The sequence below is a fragment of the Leptodactylus fuscus genome, chromosome 2, assembly GCF_031893055.1.
Source record: "Leptodactylus fuscus isolate aLepFus1 chromosome 2, aLepFus1.hap2, whole genome shotgun sequence".
Lineage (NCBI taxonomy): Eukaryota > Metazoa > Chordata > Amphibia > Anura > Leptodactylidae > Leptodactylus > Leptodactylus fuscus.
The window spans coordinates 125935348-125952673 of record NC_134266.1 but is presented as its reverse complement, the minus strand read 5'-3'; the positions used below and the strand labels follow the sequence as shown (position 1 = coordinate 125952673).

At 39.2% G+C, this 17326-nt stretch overlaps 1 protein-coding gene across 2 annotated transcripts in view; it reads left to right on the top strand.

Annotated features, from left to right (window-relative positions):
* The window catches only part of EPHA10 (EPH receptor A10), a 589871-nt gene extending 584388 nt beyond the window's left edge, over positions 1 to 5483 (top strand). Inside the window, exons 16-17 of one of the 2 annotated variants that reach the window (XM_075264482.1) lie at positions 2071 to 2235; positions 5223 to 5483. In XM_075264482.1, coding sequence (XP_075120583.1) covers positions 2071 to 2235; positions 5223 to 5337 — 280 coding nt within the window. In that variant the 3' untranslated portion in view covers positions 5338 to 5483. The remainder of the gene's footprint in view (positions 1 to 2070; positions 2236 to 5222) is intronic. The other variant, XM_075264483.1, reaches the window with a different exon arrangement.
* Positions 5484 to 17326: the final 11843 nt, after the last annotated feature.

The window sequence follows — 17326 nt, the reverse complement described above, 5'->3', positions numbered from 1 at the left end:
TGCCCCCACCCACAGTACAATGCTCCTTTGTGCCCCTGCACACAATATAATCCCACATTAGTTGCTCCTGCATACAGTATAATGCCACACATTTTCCTAATAAGCTTTTTTTCTTATAGTCAGTGTCTTTTTGTCCGAAAAGTACTGTAAGTACTAGACAAATTCAGCTTCTGTTCAGTTCAGGCCTTTATTTGATGATGGAATACGGTCAACGGACCTACTTCATGTCCTTAAAATATAATATAAAAATATTTGTTAAAAAAAACTCTGCAAGTATTGGTAAAGTAGAATATTGGTAACATCAACCGGTTTGATGCTTTCAAGGCTAAGAATGAATGACAAAGGTCTAAGCATTTTACTTGGTTATTCCAAATTATTGCTGGTTTTTGTCTCTAATCTTACTGGGGGGTTTTTTCAGAAAACATTTCCTTACAGGAGGATTCAAAATTTTCTATTCTTCGGTAAATTCGAAACATTTATGGCACTAAATCAATAAAAATATAGTTCTTGTTTGTAACTGAAATTACATCTTTTTAAAATATAGAAAGGGAGAAATGTAAGGTTTATTCATAGGGTCATTCCACATCAAGTGGACCAGTTTTTAAAATCGTCCCTACTCGATCTTCTCTGATTTTGCTGAAAATTTATAAGGATGTACATATATGTTTGAAACGAGGTTCTGTAAATTTTTAGGGCCAGATATCAAATACCTGGGGCACTGTTGACCTTTCACTGGAGATGGTCGAGTGGGTAGCACTGGTCCACTTGACATGGAATGACCCCATAACAATTTATAACTAGGGGTAGGAGAGGTGGTCACTATAGATACTATAGATCTGTGATCTTGGATTTGCAGACTCACTAACCATATACTGTATATTGCTTTAGAAATTCTGCTTTGTTTGCCTGGTATGTGAATTTATTCCTCCTGTTTACACTGAATTGCTACAACCACAGACCTGGGAGATAGGATAAGTGATGTCACTTACTCAGTGCCAGCAGGACAATCTGTTAAGCTAATTGCACTTTGTTGTTAAAGCCTGGTCTGTTATCTCTCTAAGTAAACACACAGATAAAACAGAGTCTATTCTGTACAAGCATCTGCAGATTATCTGACCTGCAGAAGTGTTGTTTGTCCCATTCAGCAGGAGGAAGGAAATGAAGAGAAATACAGGAAGTGAGAAGCAGACACTGCATACAGCCAGGCTGAAAGACTGAAATGGGAGAACAGCTTTAAACCTTTTTTTCTTCAGAAGAAAAGAGTCCCCCCTTGTCTTTTGAGGGGATTTTACATGGGACTTCATTTATCCATAATTAATCTCATGAGCCATGTGGATGCCTAAACACTCAGTCTATCTAAGTGTGCCTGTAACCTATGTACATCATCCATATACTGCATTGTACTACATGACCTGGTATCATCTTCAAAAATAGAGACAGTGTGATTAATCCCATCTTCTATAGCATTAATACATTACATAACAGCCTAAGCAGCACTGAACCATGGGTTACACCATTTATAACAGAGGACTAGTCTGAGCTGCAGTCATCGACCACAACTCTCTGGATTCAATTCGCAACCATTTTTCAATCCAATTACAAACTATATTTTCCAAGCCAATGGACCTGATTTTACACATTAAACATCTATAAGGGACAATGTCAAACACCTTTGCAAAGTCCAGGAACTCCATGTTCACAGCCTTCTCAAAGGCTACAGCTGACCGGTCAATTTTGTGATTTCACTCTTTGCAAATGACTGGAGCAATTTCTGAATTTCATTACATACTACATGTAAGAGCAATATATGTGTTGCATAGTATTCTCTGGACATTTTAAAATAAATGTATGAGGAATTCTGTTTGTTTTATATATTACAGAGATCAATCAGGCCATTTATTACCTTCTGCTTGAGTGTTATGTTTGTTGCTTTCTGCTTGAGAGTGTTATGTCATTGAGTTAATGGAATAATTGAACTTCAGAAACCAATGAAAACTAAAATAAAATGATAATCTATAAATGTTTCCTAAAACTAAGTGTATAATTGATTGTGCCTCTTTTTTTTTGTAGATCACTGAGCACTTCCATTCCATTAATTGAGCGGACATTTACATCATTTCCTTCATTTAGTTCTGTGGGAGAATGGTTGGAGGCTATTGAAATGGAGAGATACAAGGATAACTTTACAGCAGCAGGGTATTGCTACCTGGAGTCCGTGGCCAGGATGACAGTTCAGTAAGTTGACAATATATGTTTTGTCTTTAATATAAGAATATTTGCAACAACAGCCTTATGAAATGATATAATTGTAAATACTTCACTTAAAACATTGATAACTTAAAGTGTAGTCAAACCGTTGCTAGATAATTATACTGCTTCATTTCAACATCTGTGCTAATTTAAACCCCTCCTACAAAATAATTTAACTGTACCGCATATCAACATACAGTTATGCCATGTCAATGGCATGGGCTCAGAAGCCAGACTCCCAGAGCCATATAGAATGTCTGTCAGCATTATGCTGACAGGCATAACACACTGTAATACAGAACAAATGTAATGGATTATATAAATGATCACCTTCATATATGTCCACAGTGGGACTAAAAAGTAGATAGCAGCAATGCAATCATTTTAAAAAAAAATATTTTTTTTTCATTTTTTTTTTATTGTGATAAATAATTTATAAAATTAGCACACTATGAAAATGTCAGTCGTCCTACTAAAATTCAAGTCCTCTCGCTGTTGTGAATGGAAAATAAAAAAAAAAAATATGGCTCCATAACGCAAAACATATTTGTACTAAATGGCAAATGCTGTAAGAAAAAAAAAAAAAAAGCAATGGCTATCTTGCTGTTTTTCTATCTCCCTCCCCCAAAAATGAATAAAAGTTTTCTTTTATACAGTAACTGTAGTCAAAATAGATGATTGATTCATTTTTAGCTTATTAAATCTCCCTTTAAATAAACCCTCCCCCCCAAAAAATGTATCCTCCTATCCAGTGTTGGACTGGGATGTCTAGAACCCACCAGTGGAACTGTCTCTAGGGACCCACCAGCAGGACCCCTGCAGTTCAGCTGTACCGAGACAGCTCGGCTATAGGTAATGACTGTCATGCCATACATCGTGTACCACTGCACTACCTAAACCCACCTCTACACTCTGTATAGCAAGCGAGCAGCATGGCTCTTGAAATTATTAAGATTACCTATAGCTGCTCTGTAGGGATTACCTGTAGCTGATCTGCAAGGGTTCTGGTTATTGAACCTACAGATGTAATACTGATGGCCTATTCTAAAGCCATCAATATTAGAAAGATGGATAAACACTTTAAAAAAGGTTGTTCAGGAATTGGAACAACCCATGAGGCTGGTGGGAGCTGCAAAAAATATATAAAAAAGCATGGCTGCCTGTCCCCTGTGATCTGTTGTCTGTCACCAGTGTCCATTCAGTCTTATGACAGTGCCTTCTTTCTGAGAGTTCTGTGCTGTACAGGAGGTACAGTATTTACAGAAATGAGACGCTGATACAAGGGCTGATCCTTTACACAATACAGGGCCGCAAACAGAAAACTTTGTCCACTGTATAGCAGCTGGGCGCCTTCACTGCAGCTCTGCTCCCAGGGATTTCAATAAGTGCTTAGAGGCAATTCCAAGCTCCTATCAATCAGGTATTTATAGCGTTTCCTGAAGACAGACTATAAAACAAGTAAGCTTGGATAACTCATTTAATATTCCCCCCTAATTCCCCACATACTTTAATGCCCCATCAGGATATTAGCCCCCAGTACTGCCCCCACACAATATAATATACAGTATGGGAGACCAGTGAAGTGGCCACTGTATGGGGGAATAGTGAAGTGGCCACTGTATAGGGGAAAATAGTGAAGAAGACCCTTCACTGGTACCCCTTATATCAGTATTGGGTCATTACTAGAGATGAGCGAACTGTGAAATATTCGAGATTCGATATTCGTTTCGAATAGCCCCTCAATATTCAACTATTTGAACGAATATCGAACCCCATTATAGTCTATGGGGAAAAATGCTTTGTTTCAGGGGAAGCCACACCTCAACTCAGGAGAGTCCCCAAGTCCACTATGACACCCCAGGAAATGATGCCAACACCTTGGAATGCAACTGGGACAGCAGGGGAAGCATGCCTGGGGGCATCTAACATGTCCAAGTACCTGTATTACGCTACTATCTCGTCGGGATCTCTGTCAGCTTGCGATATGCGGGATCCAAGATGTAGTAGAGCTGAGTGTGCGCTGAGCTCTGCTACACCCGAGATGCTACACCTGTGCGCTCAACACTGCTACATCTGAGATCGGACCGGAATGGAGACTGCTGTGGACCTATCTTAGACTCCACCTCCTCCGGCAGAACCAGCATTGATTGGCCAAATGCTATACTCTGTATGGCATTTGACCAATCAACACTGCTTAATCAATTCCTATGGGAAAAAGTCAGCTCCCGCATATCACAAGCTGACAGGGATCCCAACAAGATAGAGCCCCAAAGAGCTGTTTCAGTAACATTCTCACCTAAATAAAGGTAATCCCAGCAATTCAGCAGCATCGGGAATTACATCCGAGGACTGACTGCTTGCCCGATGCTTTGGCCTTGACTCTAGTAGCCAGTACATCGATGCCCCCATCCATCCTCCCAGTGCTGCCTCCCCCCAGCTCTCCTTACATCTGTCCCGTACCCTATCCCCGCCACACTACTAAGCCTGACTCACACTACTAGTCGACGGACGCTGCAGGAAGTTTGTCCCTCCGGCTCGCCGTAGTTCCCTGCTGTTACTATGGTCGGCGCATCCCTTTTAGGAATGACCCACACTGTACTGAATCTCTGCTGCCACTTTCAGGACCTGTATTGAGCCCTGGTGAGCGCCGAGGTGAGGCCTAGTCATATGGCAGGGATAGGGTACAGGGCATATGTAAGGAGAGCTGGGGTGGGCACCACTGGGAGGATGGATGGGGGCATCGATGGACTAGAGACAGGGCACAAGCACCGGGCCAGCAGTCAGTCCTCGGATGTAATTCCCGGTGCTGCTGACTAAATTGACAGCTGACTGCTGTCCTGATGCTAGTACTGAATTGCTCTGCTGGCTCGATAACGGAATAGTACCAAATTTGTTTCTGAAAACTGGAATAGCAAATAACCTATAACAATAACCTTATATAATTTGAGCTTTCTGTTCCATTTGTTTTGCAGGGATGTCATGAGTCTAGGAATCACTTCTGTGGAACATCAGAAAACTATTTTGAGTGGCATTCAGACCTTACGTGCTCAAGTTATACAAATGCATGGTAGAGGAGTGCAGGTGTGACCCTCAAGGGCACAAGACAAGCTCTGAGACTAAAATATCCAAAGGGAGCGCTGCTCAGCCCCCATATCTGGCCAAGAAACACGAGCAGAAAAAGGCAACATATAAGAGGAGGCAACTATATCTAGGATTATACCGGAGTCAAATCCTTTTTTTGAAATTGTGAAAATTGCCCTGTGGTTAGCCCATGGGTGAAGATGTCACAGCCGCAAAGAAGATTTTATCTCTTACATTGAGAAGATGTGAAATCTGGCTGTGTAACCTTCAATCTAGTCATAGACTGCAAGACTGGGCAGATTTGAGCAGCCTATAAATATGGCCAAGTGTCTGTATGACGCATAAGCATACAGGGTGAGCTGGAAACGCGTGCACTTGTTTTTACATGGGGTACATTGTTGTAATATTGTGGTGCCAACTACTCCATTAACTCTAAGTACTTAAGTATTTTTCTAACAGCAACTGTGTTGTACTGACTACCATAAATAGCTTTTATTTTTACAGATTGTAAAAGAAAAAAAAGACTTTTTTATACCACATCAAGTGTCCAAGTGATATGTGTTTGGTGCAGAAAGTGCTAGTCTTTTTCTTTTCTCCTCCTTACTAAGCACTTTTTCCTCGGCGGCATTAAATGATGGCTTCTTTCTCATGGGGCAAATGCGATGAAGCTGAAGTGGTGCAATTTGTCTTGTAGTTGAAGTTCAATGTGAGCAATCGCTTACTTTGCAAAGGTTTGTCTGACAGTTTCTATCAGCGGGGAGGTGAAATGGAGAATGAAGCAAGCATTACAGGAAAAAACACAATAATATAGCTATAAAGCCTTTTAAGCATAGATAGAATGGTTGATGGGAAAGAAAATTAATTAAAAAATAGAGGTGGCTGACGTGGTTTATGTCACTGTACCTGCAGGAAGATAGTCCTGCAACCAAACAGGGTACGCCTGAGACTTCTTAATCCCATTGTATTCATGCATAATGCCACTGTACTTGACTTGCTCCATTTCGCCTCTTTGAGCAAAAAGTAAACCTAAAAAAGTTACGTAGTTTGTTCATTCATTCAGTCTGTAGGTAGCTTCCGATGATAAATTTACCTGAAGCTGTGTTATAATATTCTCTCCATATACGTATAAGAATGACAATAGCCATGTCCCTTTTTCACTTTCTGACAATAACTCAATTTACTTTGGACCATGTTGTTTTTAACCTATCTTCTTTTATGCGCAAGGAAAGTACCGGTTGACTGGCCACGTCTTCTGACTGCCACTAGTGATTCTCTTCCTACAGTATAATTATTAAGAAAGAGGACCTGTTCTTACCAGGGTATAAGTGTGATTCATAGCACTTAAAAACTTAGGGAGTGCTTCATGCAGTCTTAGTCTTAAAAATACATGAGCTGCATCATCTCTCTGTACACACAGGTAAGCTCCCACACTTAGGGATAACAGCTTTGGAAATGTCTTAGTGCATTGCAGAATATTTCATTTCTTCTGCTTACGTCTCTTTCTAGTGACAGAAAGTGGGTTGTAAAATCAGGTGTGCACCTTGCCAATGTTGGCTTCTTAACATAGGAGCCTATTCACATTTTACAATTGTTGTGGAGATACAAATTGCTGTAAAATACAGCTCCAAAAAATTGGCACATTTCATACATACAGCTGTAGGTATTGGGAAAAAAAAGTAGATTTATGGGTGCTGTATCAATCTAAAAAATTCCACATATCATGTTGGAAATAAATGCAACAGGGCCATAAAGAACCACAAATATAAACATGACAAACACAACTCAATATCCCACAGTTACAAATTCTGTCTAATATTTAGACAGAATAAACAATGAGCAGACAGTCTGAACATACACCAACTTGATCAATATGGCATACTCTGGGGCAGATTTACTAATAGTTAGAGATGAGCGAACACTAAAATGTCCGAGGTTCGAAATCTGATTCGAACAGCCGCACACTGTTCGACTATTCGAATCCCATTATAGTCTATGGGGGAAAATGCTCGTTTCAGGGGTACGCAAAAATTCGATAAAATTATATTTACCAAGTCCACGAGTGACGGTGGGGCTGAATTTTCCTTGAAGTCTTCTTCTGTCGCAGTGTCCCCGCGTCTTCTCCTGGCTGGAATTCACTCTGCCTAGGCATCGGGCCCTAGACAGAGCCGACTGCGCATGCGCAGTCGGCTCTGCCCGGCCCGACGCCTGAGCAGAGCCAACTGTGCATACGTGGGCATGCCCACGCATGCGCAGTCGGCTCTGCCTAGGCCGGATGCCTAGGCAGAGTGAATTCAAGCCGGAAGACGCCGTGGGGACGCTGCACGGAGAAGACTTCTAAAAGTAAGAGAAGAACCAGCGTTGATTGGCAGAGTGTATAGCATTCTGCCAATCAACGCTGGTTCTGCATCGAACCTTAAACTTCGAACAGCTAGTAGTGTTCGATCGAGTACGAGTATTTCGAATACCGTAGTATTCCATCGAACACCTACTCGATCGAACACTACTCGCTCATCTCTACTAATAGTGTGAAATTTTAGACTAGGCAAATTAAGTCCTAAACGGTAACAGATTTATCAAATTGCCTGATGCCCTTTGATAATTCTGGCATATTGTTAGACCATCTGGTCTAAATTTATGCCACTTATTAGTTGGCTTTAAAGTTTTGGCATACTTTTGGCACATTGTTGACACACAGAGTTTCAACTTAGGTCACCTCTTTCTCAAAAGACCATGCCCCTTTTTCATATAAGTCCAAAACATGTTTAAGGCTAAGGACCCACGTTGCAGAAACGCAGCTTTTTTTGTTGTAGATTTTGGTTGCGTTTTTTGTTTTTTTTTAGCCAAAGCACTAAAAGAGAGGTGTATGCCAGTAATATGTCTGGCCCATTTTACTACTCAACAAAATCATGTTCATTAATAAGAAGGTGCAACTTCCAATAGAATTATGGGGCACCACCGATAATAAATGTGAGCTAGTGGGTATTGAAAGTTATATCTGACTTCTGAATTTTAGTAACTAAAAATCACAGGAGAAAATTATTGTATATTCCATAAGAAAACAACATTTGCAAATGTGAAACACTTTCTGTTCAGTTTCTGACATTGTTTTTTTAACTGTAATTTTTATTGAACTATTTTATACAACGAGAAGAATAAACAGAGAATTCTTACATAGTGTAAACAGTACTCCCATAATAAGAGAGAAGACATGATGCCAACCCAATGAAACCGGCGTAAGCCAGGAAATAAGACAAGGCAAAATGGGGAAGGGGGGGGGACAATAGCAAAGAACAAGGGAAGAATAAGAGGTAAGGGGGGGACAACATGGTGGCTCAGTGGTTAGCACTGCAGCCTAGCAGCGCTGGAGTCCTGGTGTTCAAATCCTGCCAAGGGCAAAAAAACATCTACGAGGAGTTTGTATGTTCTCCCCGTGTTTGCTTTGATTTGCATCCCATATTCCAAAGGCATACTGATAGGGAAAAATGTACATTGTGAGCTCTATATGGGGCTCACAATCTACATTAAAAAAAAAGGTAAGGGACAAGGGTCCAGAGATCTTGTAATATACTATATGAGTCCCAAAGGGACCAAACTGAGTGGAAAGCATCCAGGGAGTTGTTGAGACTAGCAGTTAGGAATTTGAGGCTCCTCACGTACTTCATTCGAGCCAGAAGCTCAATACCAAAAGGGGGTTAGTTGTGACATTGTTATAGGCCTTCATCCCCAAAGTGATCTGACTCTGTGATTGTGACAAAATGAAGCAATGGTTTAGTATGTTGAACAATCCCACAAAATGAAAATTTTCCTTTGTGTTCTAATGGAGTAGCCAGCGATAACCCGTTTATAGACAAGGACTTGGAACTGCCGTGTTTCTGTCTATGTTAAACACCCTTTCTAAGAAATAGAGAAGTAGGCTTGTAATTGAAGCCTGTCCTTACAATGTATTTTATTGAAGCCACGCTTCTAGCAAGAAAATCTCATTTAGGATTTAATTATATTTAACAGCACCTTTTATACTGCCAGCAAAAGTCAAATGATAGAGTGTTTTGGGTTATTAAACATAACATTAAAAGTACATTATATTTCTCTTTCCCTTGCTAATGCAATTGTTAAAAGCAGGAAACGCAATGGAACTTTAGAAATGAAGTTATTGTTGGAGTCTTATCCTAATGGAGGCCATAATTAACAACAATTCATCTTCTGTTACATTGGTGTGAATGTAACATCACTATAAATGTCATGTAACTTTTACCATAGATAAGAGAATAATGAAAGTATAGCCGCAGAGTTCTATCTCTTTACATGGGCAAATTCATTAACAATGATGAGTATAAAATAATTCCAGTCTCAGAGTAAAGGATTTAGGATTGCTACATATTTCAGCGCATTAAACAGCAAACAGATCTTATACTAATGGTAATATCGTTATTGGGGCTAGAGCTTTGTTTTTCTACCACTGAGCATAACTAAAATCTAGGTAATGCATACAGCTCACACAAAAAAATTATAATAATATAAAAAAACATTAATAATATAGTAATATACAGTTATTGTAGCTCTTCAGCTCATCCCGTAGTATTCAAACAAAAATATAAATTTTGACCTAAAATGACAAGTTATTGGTGGTTTAAACCAATCAAATAATAATTAGAGATGAGCGAGTAGTATTCGATAGAGTAGGTATTCGATCAAATACTACGGTATTCGAAATACTCGTACTCGATCGAGTACCACTCGCTGTTCGAATGTAAAAGTTCGATGCAGAACCAGCATTGATTGGCCGAATGCTATACAGTCGGCCAATCAATGCTGGTTTTTCTCCTACCTTTAGAAGTCTTCTCCGTGCAGCTTCCCCGCTGCGTCTTCCAGCTCTTCGTTCACTCTGCCAGGCATCGGGCCTGGGCAGAGTCGACTGCGCATGCCCGCTTGTAATGCGAATATGCGCAGTCGGCTCTGCCCAGGCCCGATGCCTGGCAGAGCGAATGAAGAGCCGGAAGACGCCGCGGGGACGCTGCAAGGAGAAGACTTCTCGGAGGATCCAGCCCGACCCTCACCCATGGACTTGGTAAGTATAATTTGATCGAACGTTGCCTACCCCTGAAACGAGCATTTTCCCCCCATAGACTATAATAGGGTTCGATATTCGATTCGAGTAGTCAAATATTGAGGAGCTACTCGAAACGAATATCGAACCTCGAACATTTTACTGTTCGCTCATCTCTAATAATAATATAATGATGTTTTAAGCCTTATATTAACAAAGATCCTTTGGATAGCTGAAATGTGATCTTCCAGGTGCTTCCGATCCTGGATTTCTTTGCCAGTGCTTTACATTTAAGCATACCATCTATATTAATGTCCATTGAACCTGTCAATCTCAGGTGGACTGGCTTCTTAATTTTCTCCTAAAGGTAAATGTTGGTTCTTACTCCACATGCATTCTGCACATACATATCGGAAGACAGAGGAGGATTGGAAGACTGTTTTCCAACAAAGTGTTCAGTCAACAGCTAGAAATAAGATAGGATAATCCTTTAATAGTCCCACTATGGGGAAATTCAGCATGGATAATACAGTAATTTATTACAAGAAAAGAACACATACAAGCTCAGAAAAGCAGGTAGAAAAGTATACTAGCAGTCATAGCAACTAAAAAGAAAAGAAGACTTCAGGATCATTTAGTTCTCTGTGTGGAGTGATCTTCACTTAGTCTGATGTTGATTATACAGCCTGACCGTGGTTGGGAGGAAGGATCTTCAATAATGCTGTGTATGACCATCCATAAAGTAGCTATTCCATTAATCTACTTCTACTCAAAGTAAAGAATTCAGATGGAGGATTCCTGCTATATATGAAAGCAAGTACAGAAAGTACCTTCAAAATAGCCCAGAATTATTTATTGAAGGTCAATGTACAGTAGAACCTCAAGCATCTATATGGAAGTTTATTTCCTTTATTTTATAATATACCTTTGGTGATTTATAGTTTGCAACTACAGACACCTTGAATAAAAGGCTCATATGCCTATGACCCTTTGGCAATATATCCTGTCATTATGCTCTAACAGATAAGTATTAGTATTAGCCAATCCGGTGGGTTTAGATCTTCTGCCTTCGAGAAACTGGACAGAGAACAGAAACTTGGCGATCAGCTTTCAAACCCATTCACTTCAATGTGTTTGCAAAGTGAGCACCCGTGTGCGTTTTCCGCCTCTTTGCAGTGAAAATGGTTTTTTTTACCGGACACAAAGTGGAACATGCAGGACTTTGTATCCAGTTAAAAAAAAATGGTTTTGCCGCGAAGAGGCAGAAGATGCACACGGGTGGTCACTTTGCAAACCCATTCAACATTTATATAGTTTTAACATGTTAGCATTGCTTTAATGCAAATATTTTGATAGTTCTCCTTTGTATCTCAAAAATGATTTTCTTACACCCAAGTAGTCGCATTGATTTTAGAAGTATAATTTACTAAATGCAAAATTCTCTTTTCTATTAGATATTCATGTAAGCATGTAAGGTACATTTAAATACTGTAGCGTAAGTTATTATTACCTAGGAAATACACCAAAACTAGCTAAAAAAATACACACACATATCTATTAAAGTTCTTACAGGTACCCATTATTAGGCTTTCAGAAAGATTATAATAGAGTCTGAAATATTGACATTCCCTGCACATACTTTAAACCTGCTTTATATGCATTCAGTAGCAGTAATCTGCATTTACCTTAGGGAGAGACGCTAACCTTACAAAAGCATGTTTGCTCAACTGCTTTATTTCCTTCTCAAATTTGCATACCAAATTAATAAAAAAGAACCCCCTTCTCTGGCCTGTTGACATTTAAATTTATGATAAGTATTGAGAACCTTTTAGCATACATAAATTTTATTCATGTAACACTACACCTCGGTTGTTAAGAATTGAAAGGAATAGAATATCAGTCATAGCCAATTTCAGCTCTTTCCAGGCAGATGCTTTTAGAAAACCTACAAAAACAAGCTGCGAGGCATCTCCATGTATCTGAACATTTTCATTGTTTTAAGTACATTTCAGACCGCTTGGATCGGCGTTGCTTAATTATAACAACATATTATGTACTGAAATACACATTTCTGTCCTCATTAATTAAGCCGTTCCATCCGTATGAAGTAGCCATTATCAAATGTTCGAGTTATTAATCAGATTTCATAGTGCAGATACATTTTATGTATTTGTATTGCTATCTGAAATATTAGATGGAAAATCTGTTGTTACACTGTTCATGTGAAATTACAAATTACTGAAGAGTTAGAGGAAAAGAAAACGGTTTAATTAATTAAATGAAGCTCCATCAGACATAAGAAATCATTCCTATGAAACCCCACAGTATTTCTGATGTTACACCATGCAGCTTCCTGCAGCCTTTTAGAAAAGAGTAAACCAATTTTTCCAGGAGTATGTGTCTGCAAGCAGAAGCGCTGGTAGCTACTTGTCCCATGATGCCTTGCCAAGATATCATACACGCAGGTATACCCAAATCTTCTGTATCAAAAGCTATGGGAGAGACAGAATGAGTTAGTTGGCAATAGTCTTACATCATCTACAAAGAAGTGGAAGCAGCTTGAGGCCGAGACTCCATGGGATGGAGATGCCGCAATTCTGCCCATGGCAGAAACACCACAGGAAAAATTGCAGCATTTTACAGTACAGGCAAAGTGGATAGGTATCTAGCAAATCCTATGCCCACTTTGCGGTAAAAAACACAAAATGGCGCAGCTTTGGAAATCACAGCTTGTCAATTAAACCTATGGAAATGCCATCGGTTTTCCTATAGATATAATTGTAACAGAAATTACATGAAGGCAAACTCTGTGAACTTTCTTATTATAAAGAGAAAAAATGGACGGCACAGCTATATAAAGACAATATCACTTGGGTCGTTCTTCTTTTTCCTCCATTAAGCCCTCTATCTGGCAAAACATTCCAGTTGCACACCGCTAAAGGTGGTGCTCTACAACCCCTAATGCATAGCACATAGCATTTGAAGCAAAAATAGAAGGAAGTCGGGGTGGGCACTCACCATTCCATAGTCGGCAGATGATACTTGACACTTCTCGTATGTAAAAACAAAGTCCTTTATTAAGTGTAGATAAAAATAATGATACAGGGAGGGAGAAAAAGCATCATAGGCACAAAAAGTGGCAACAGCCGTTTTGCGTCTAATCTGACGCTTTTTCAAGCCAAAAATGCAATTTGGCTTGAAAAAGCGTCAGATTAGACGCGAAACGGCTGTTGCCACTTTTTGTGCCTCTAATGCTTTTTCTCCCTCCCTGTATCATTATTTTTATCTACACTTAATAAAGGACTTTGTTTTTACATATGAGAAGTGTCAAGTATCATCTGCCGACTATGGAATGGTGAGTGCCCACCCCGACTTCCTTCTATTTCTGTGAACTTTCTGTTTAAAGCGCTGGGGGAAGAACTGCAATGCGTTGCCGCCGTGGTTTTTTCCACAACGCTTTTTGACTGCGGGATATCCCAGAGGGCCCAAAGGCAGATGTGAAAATCTTATGTGAACATAATATATTTGTGCATTTTTTTTTTCAATTTTTACAAGAGGCAAAGGAAACTTTAGTATAACCTAATAAAAGTGTTTTCTAATAACATTAAGACATTTAAAAAATAATGCAAGTGAGCCATCTTGTGAATATTACAGTATTTATTTTGTATCTGTAGGATACTACACAAGAAGAACAAAGAAAAAATGCAAATATTATCAATTGATATATCTTGAGGGTAACACGTGCTTAAAATGTATGTTGTCTGTTGTTGACCCTAATCCATAAACTACCTGGAATAAAAAAAAAAACAAAAACATTTGGTTCTAAGAAAATCAGTAAATAACAGATTAATATACAGTCCTATGAAAAAGTTTGGGCACCCCTATTAATCTTAATCATTTTTTGTTCTAAATCTTTTGGTGTTTGCAACAGCCATTTCAGTTTGATATATCTAATAACTAATGGACACAGTAATATTTCAGGATTGAAATGAGGTTTATTGTACTAACAGAAAATGTGCAATATGCATTAAACCAAAATTTGACCGGTGCAAAAGTATGGGCACCCTTATCATTTTATTGATTTGAATTCCCCTAACTACTTTTTACTGACTTACTGAAGCACAAAATTGGTTTTGTAACCTCAGTGAGCTTTGAACTTCATAGCCAGATGTATCCAATCATAAGAAAAGGTATTTAAGGTGGCCAATTGCAAGTTGATCTCCTATTTGAATCTCCTCTGATGAGTGGCATCATGGGCTACTCAAAACAACTCTCAAATGATCTGAAAACAAAGATTGTTCAACATAGTTGTTCAGCGGAAGGATACAAAAAGTTGTCTCAGAGATTTAACCTGTCAGTTTCCACTGTGAGGAACATAGTAAGGAAATGGAAGACCACAGGGACAGTTCTTGTTAAGCCCAGAAGTGGCAGGCCAAGAAAAATATCAGAAAGGCAGAGAAGAAGAATGGTGAGAACAGTCAAGGACAATCCACAGACCACCTCCAAAGAGCTGCAGCATCATCTTGCTGCAGATGGTGTCACTGTGCATCGGTCAACTATACAGCGCACTTTGCACAAATAGAAGCTGTATGGGAGAGTGATGAGAAAGAAGCCGTTTCTGCACGTACGCCACAAATAGAGTTGCCTGAGGTATGCAAAAGCACATTTGGACAAGGCAGCTTCATTTTGGAAACAAAAATTGAGTTGTTTGGTTATAAAAAAAAGGCGTTATGCATGGCGTCCAAAAAGAAACAGCATTCCAAGAAAAACACATGCTACCCACTGTAAAATTTGGTGGAGGTTCCATCATGCTTTGGGGCTGTGTGGCCAATGCCGGCACCGGGAATCTTGTTAAAGTTGAGAGTCGCATGGATTCCACTCAGTATCAGCAGATTCTTGAGAATAATGTTCAAGAATCAGTGACGAAGTTGAAGTTACGCCGGGGATGGATATTTCAGCAAGACAATGATCCAAAACACCGCTCCAAATCCTCAGGCATTCATGCAGAGGAACAAGTACAATGTTCTGGAATGGCCATCCCAGTCCCCAGACCTGAATATCATTGAACATCTGTGGCTGTCCATGCTCGGCGACCATCTAACTTAACCGAACTTGAATTGTTTGTCCAAAATACCTTTATCCAGGATCCAGGAACTGATTAAAAGCTACAGGAAGCGACTAGAGGCTGTTATCTTTGCAAAAGGAGGAGCTACTAAATATTAATGTCACTTTTCTGTTGAGGTGCCCATACTTTTGCACCGGTCAAATTTTGGTTTAATGCATATTGCACATTTTCTGTTAGTACAATAAACCTCATTTCAATCCTGAAATATTACTGTGTCCATCAGTTATTAGATATATCAAACTGAAATGGCTGCTGCAAACACCAAAATATTTAGAACTAAAAATGATTAAGATTAATAGGGGTGCCCAAACTTTTTCATAGGACTGTATGTAGTCCTATCACTTTCCAGCTATTACACATAACCATGTCTTGAGATTGACAAGATAATCATTCAAGAATTTTCATCAAACTCCTAACTTCTTACTGGGCTACACATTCTATAGTAAGTGCTAAGGTTGTCCAAGTCTTGTCCAAGTTGTCCAAAAAAATGGTTGCTGGAGATGCCATCCTGTGTTTGGCATGTTGATAAGAGGAAGGGGCAAATTTGTTAGAGGTTGTGTCCAACACTGTGGCTAATTTGAGAGCCACCATCTTGGAACCACGTTGATTATTTTTAAAATCGGAAGTGGTGCATGTGACATATGTATCTGATGAATTTGATAAGGAATCCAAATATGTCTGGTTTTTATTCCTGGCAAAGATATTTTCATTTTTCTCTGTGTTACAGACACAGATACAGTATGACTGCAAGAAGAGGACAGAGATTGTGTTGTTTTCCAGGGAGTGCAGTACCCAAATCAGTGCAGACAATTTCAGTGCTCGGCACCCTAATAGACCACCCATTTGCCATGGCAAACTTGCAAATTTCTTGCCAATTTTTGCCGGACACATTCTATGTTGGACTTACTAAGAGGTAAATGTAACAAAACTGCCACAGACAAAACAATGTCCACTTTTTGGCAAGTCTTTAACTGTACCTGTTGGTCTGGTATTGGAGGTCTGTTAGTGTGCTGATAGTTGAAATATACTGCATTGACTCAGATACTGGGCTCCCTAGATTTCATCATAATCGCTGTCCTCTCTTTGTGTGTTACTCTTATTACTTGGCAGGACTAAAGATACACCGCTATAAAAAATGTCTCAGCAGATTCTCTATCAGATATATATTTCACATGCACTTCTTCACATTTGAATAAACTGATTCGGTTCCAAGATGGTGGCTTTTAAACTGGCCACGTGTTGGATACTGTCCCTCACAAATTTGCCTCCATCCCCTTAGCAACATACTAAACACCCCCAACCACAATTTTCTATGTATTCAGGTGTCTCCATACCTTTGGACCATCCTGTACAAGAGTATTTTACTGTCCCTCAAAAATGTTTAGAGATACATACATACATACATACATACATACATACATACATAGGGTGACCCTATGTGACCCCATAGATACATACATACATACATACATACATACATACATTTGAAGTCTTCATTTTAGATCAAGTTAATTTGACCAAATTAATTGAAAGTTAATTTGACCACAATGAAAGTAGTATGCCGAGTTAATCTACGCTAGAAACAGATCAGAATTCTGTCTATTGTCTATTACAAAAAATTTAATCCAGTTTTTTGTCTGTATTAACTAAAATCTAATTAGATCTAACATACCAAACATAGAGCAGTTTTGATGACCCAGAACATCCTTCTGTCTGCAATTGCTTTTATCTATCTATACATAGTAGCATTATTACGATCAAGAGCTTACAAAGAAAAGTCCTCTCCAATTACTGTATAATAACTATAAGGCTTGGTACATTTCTTA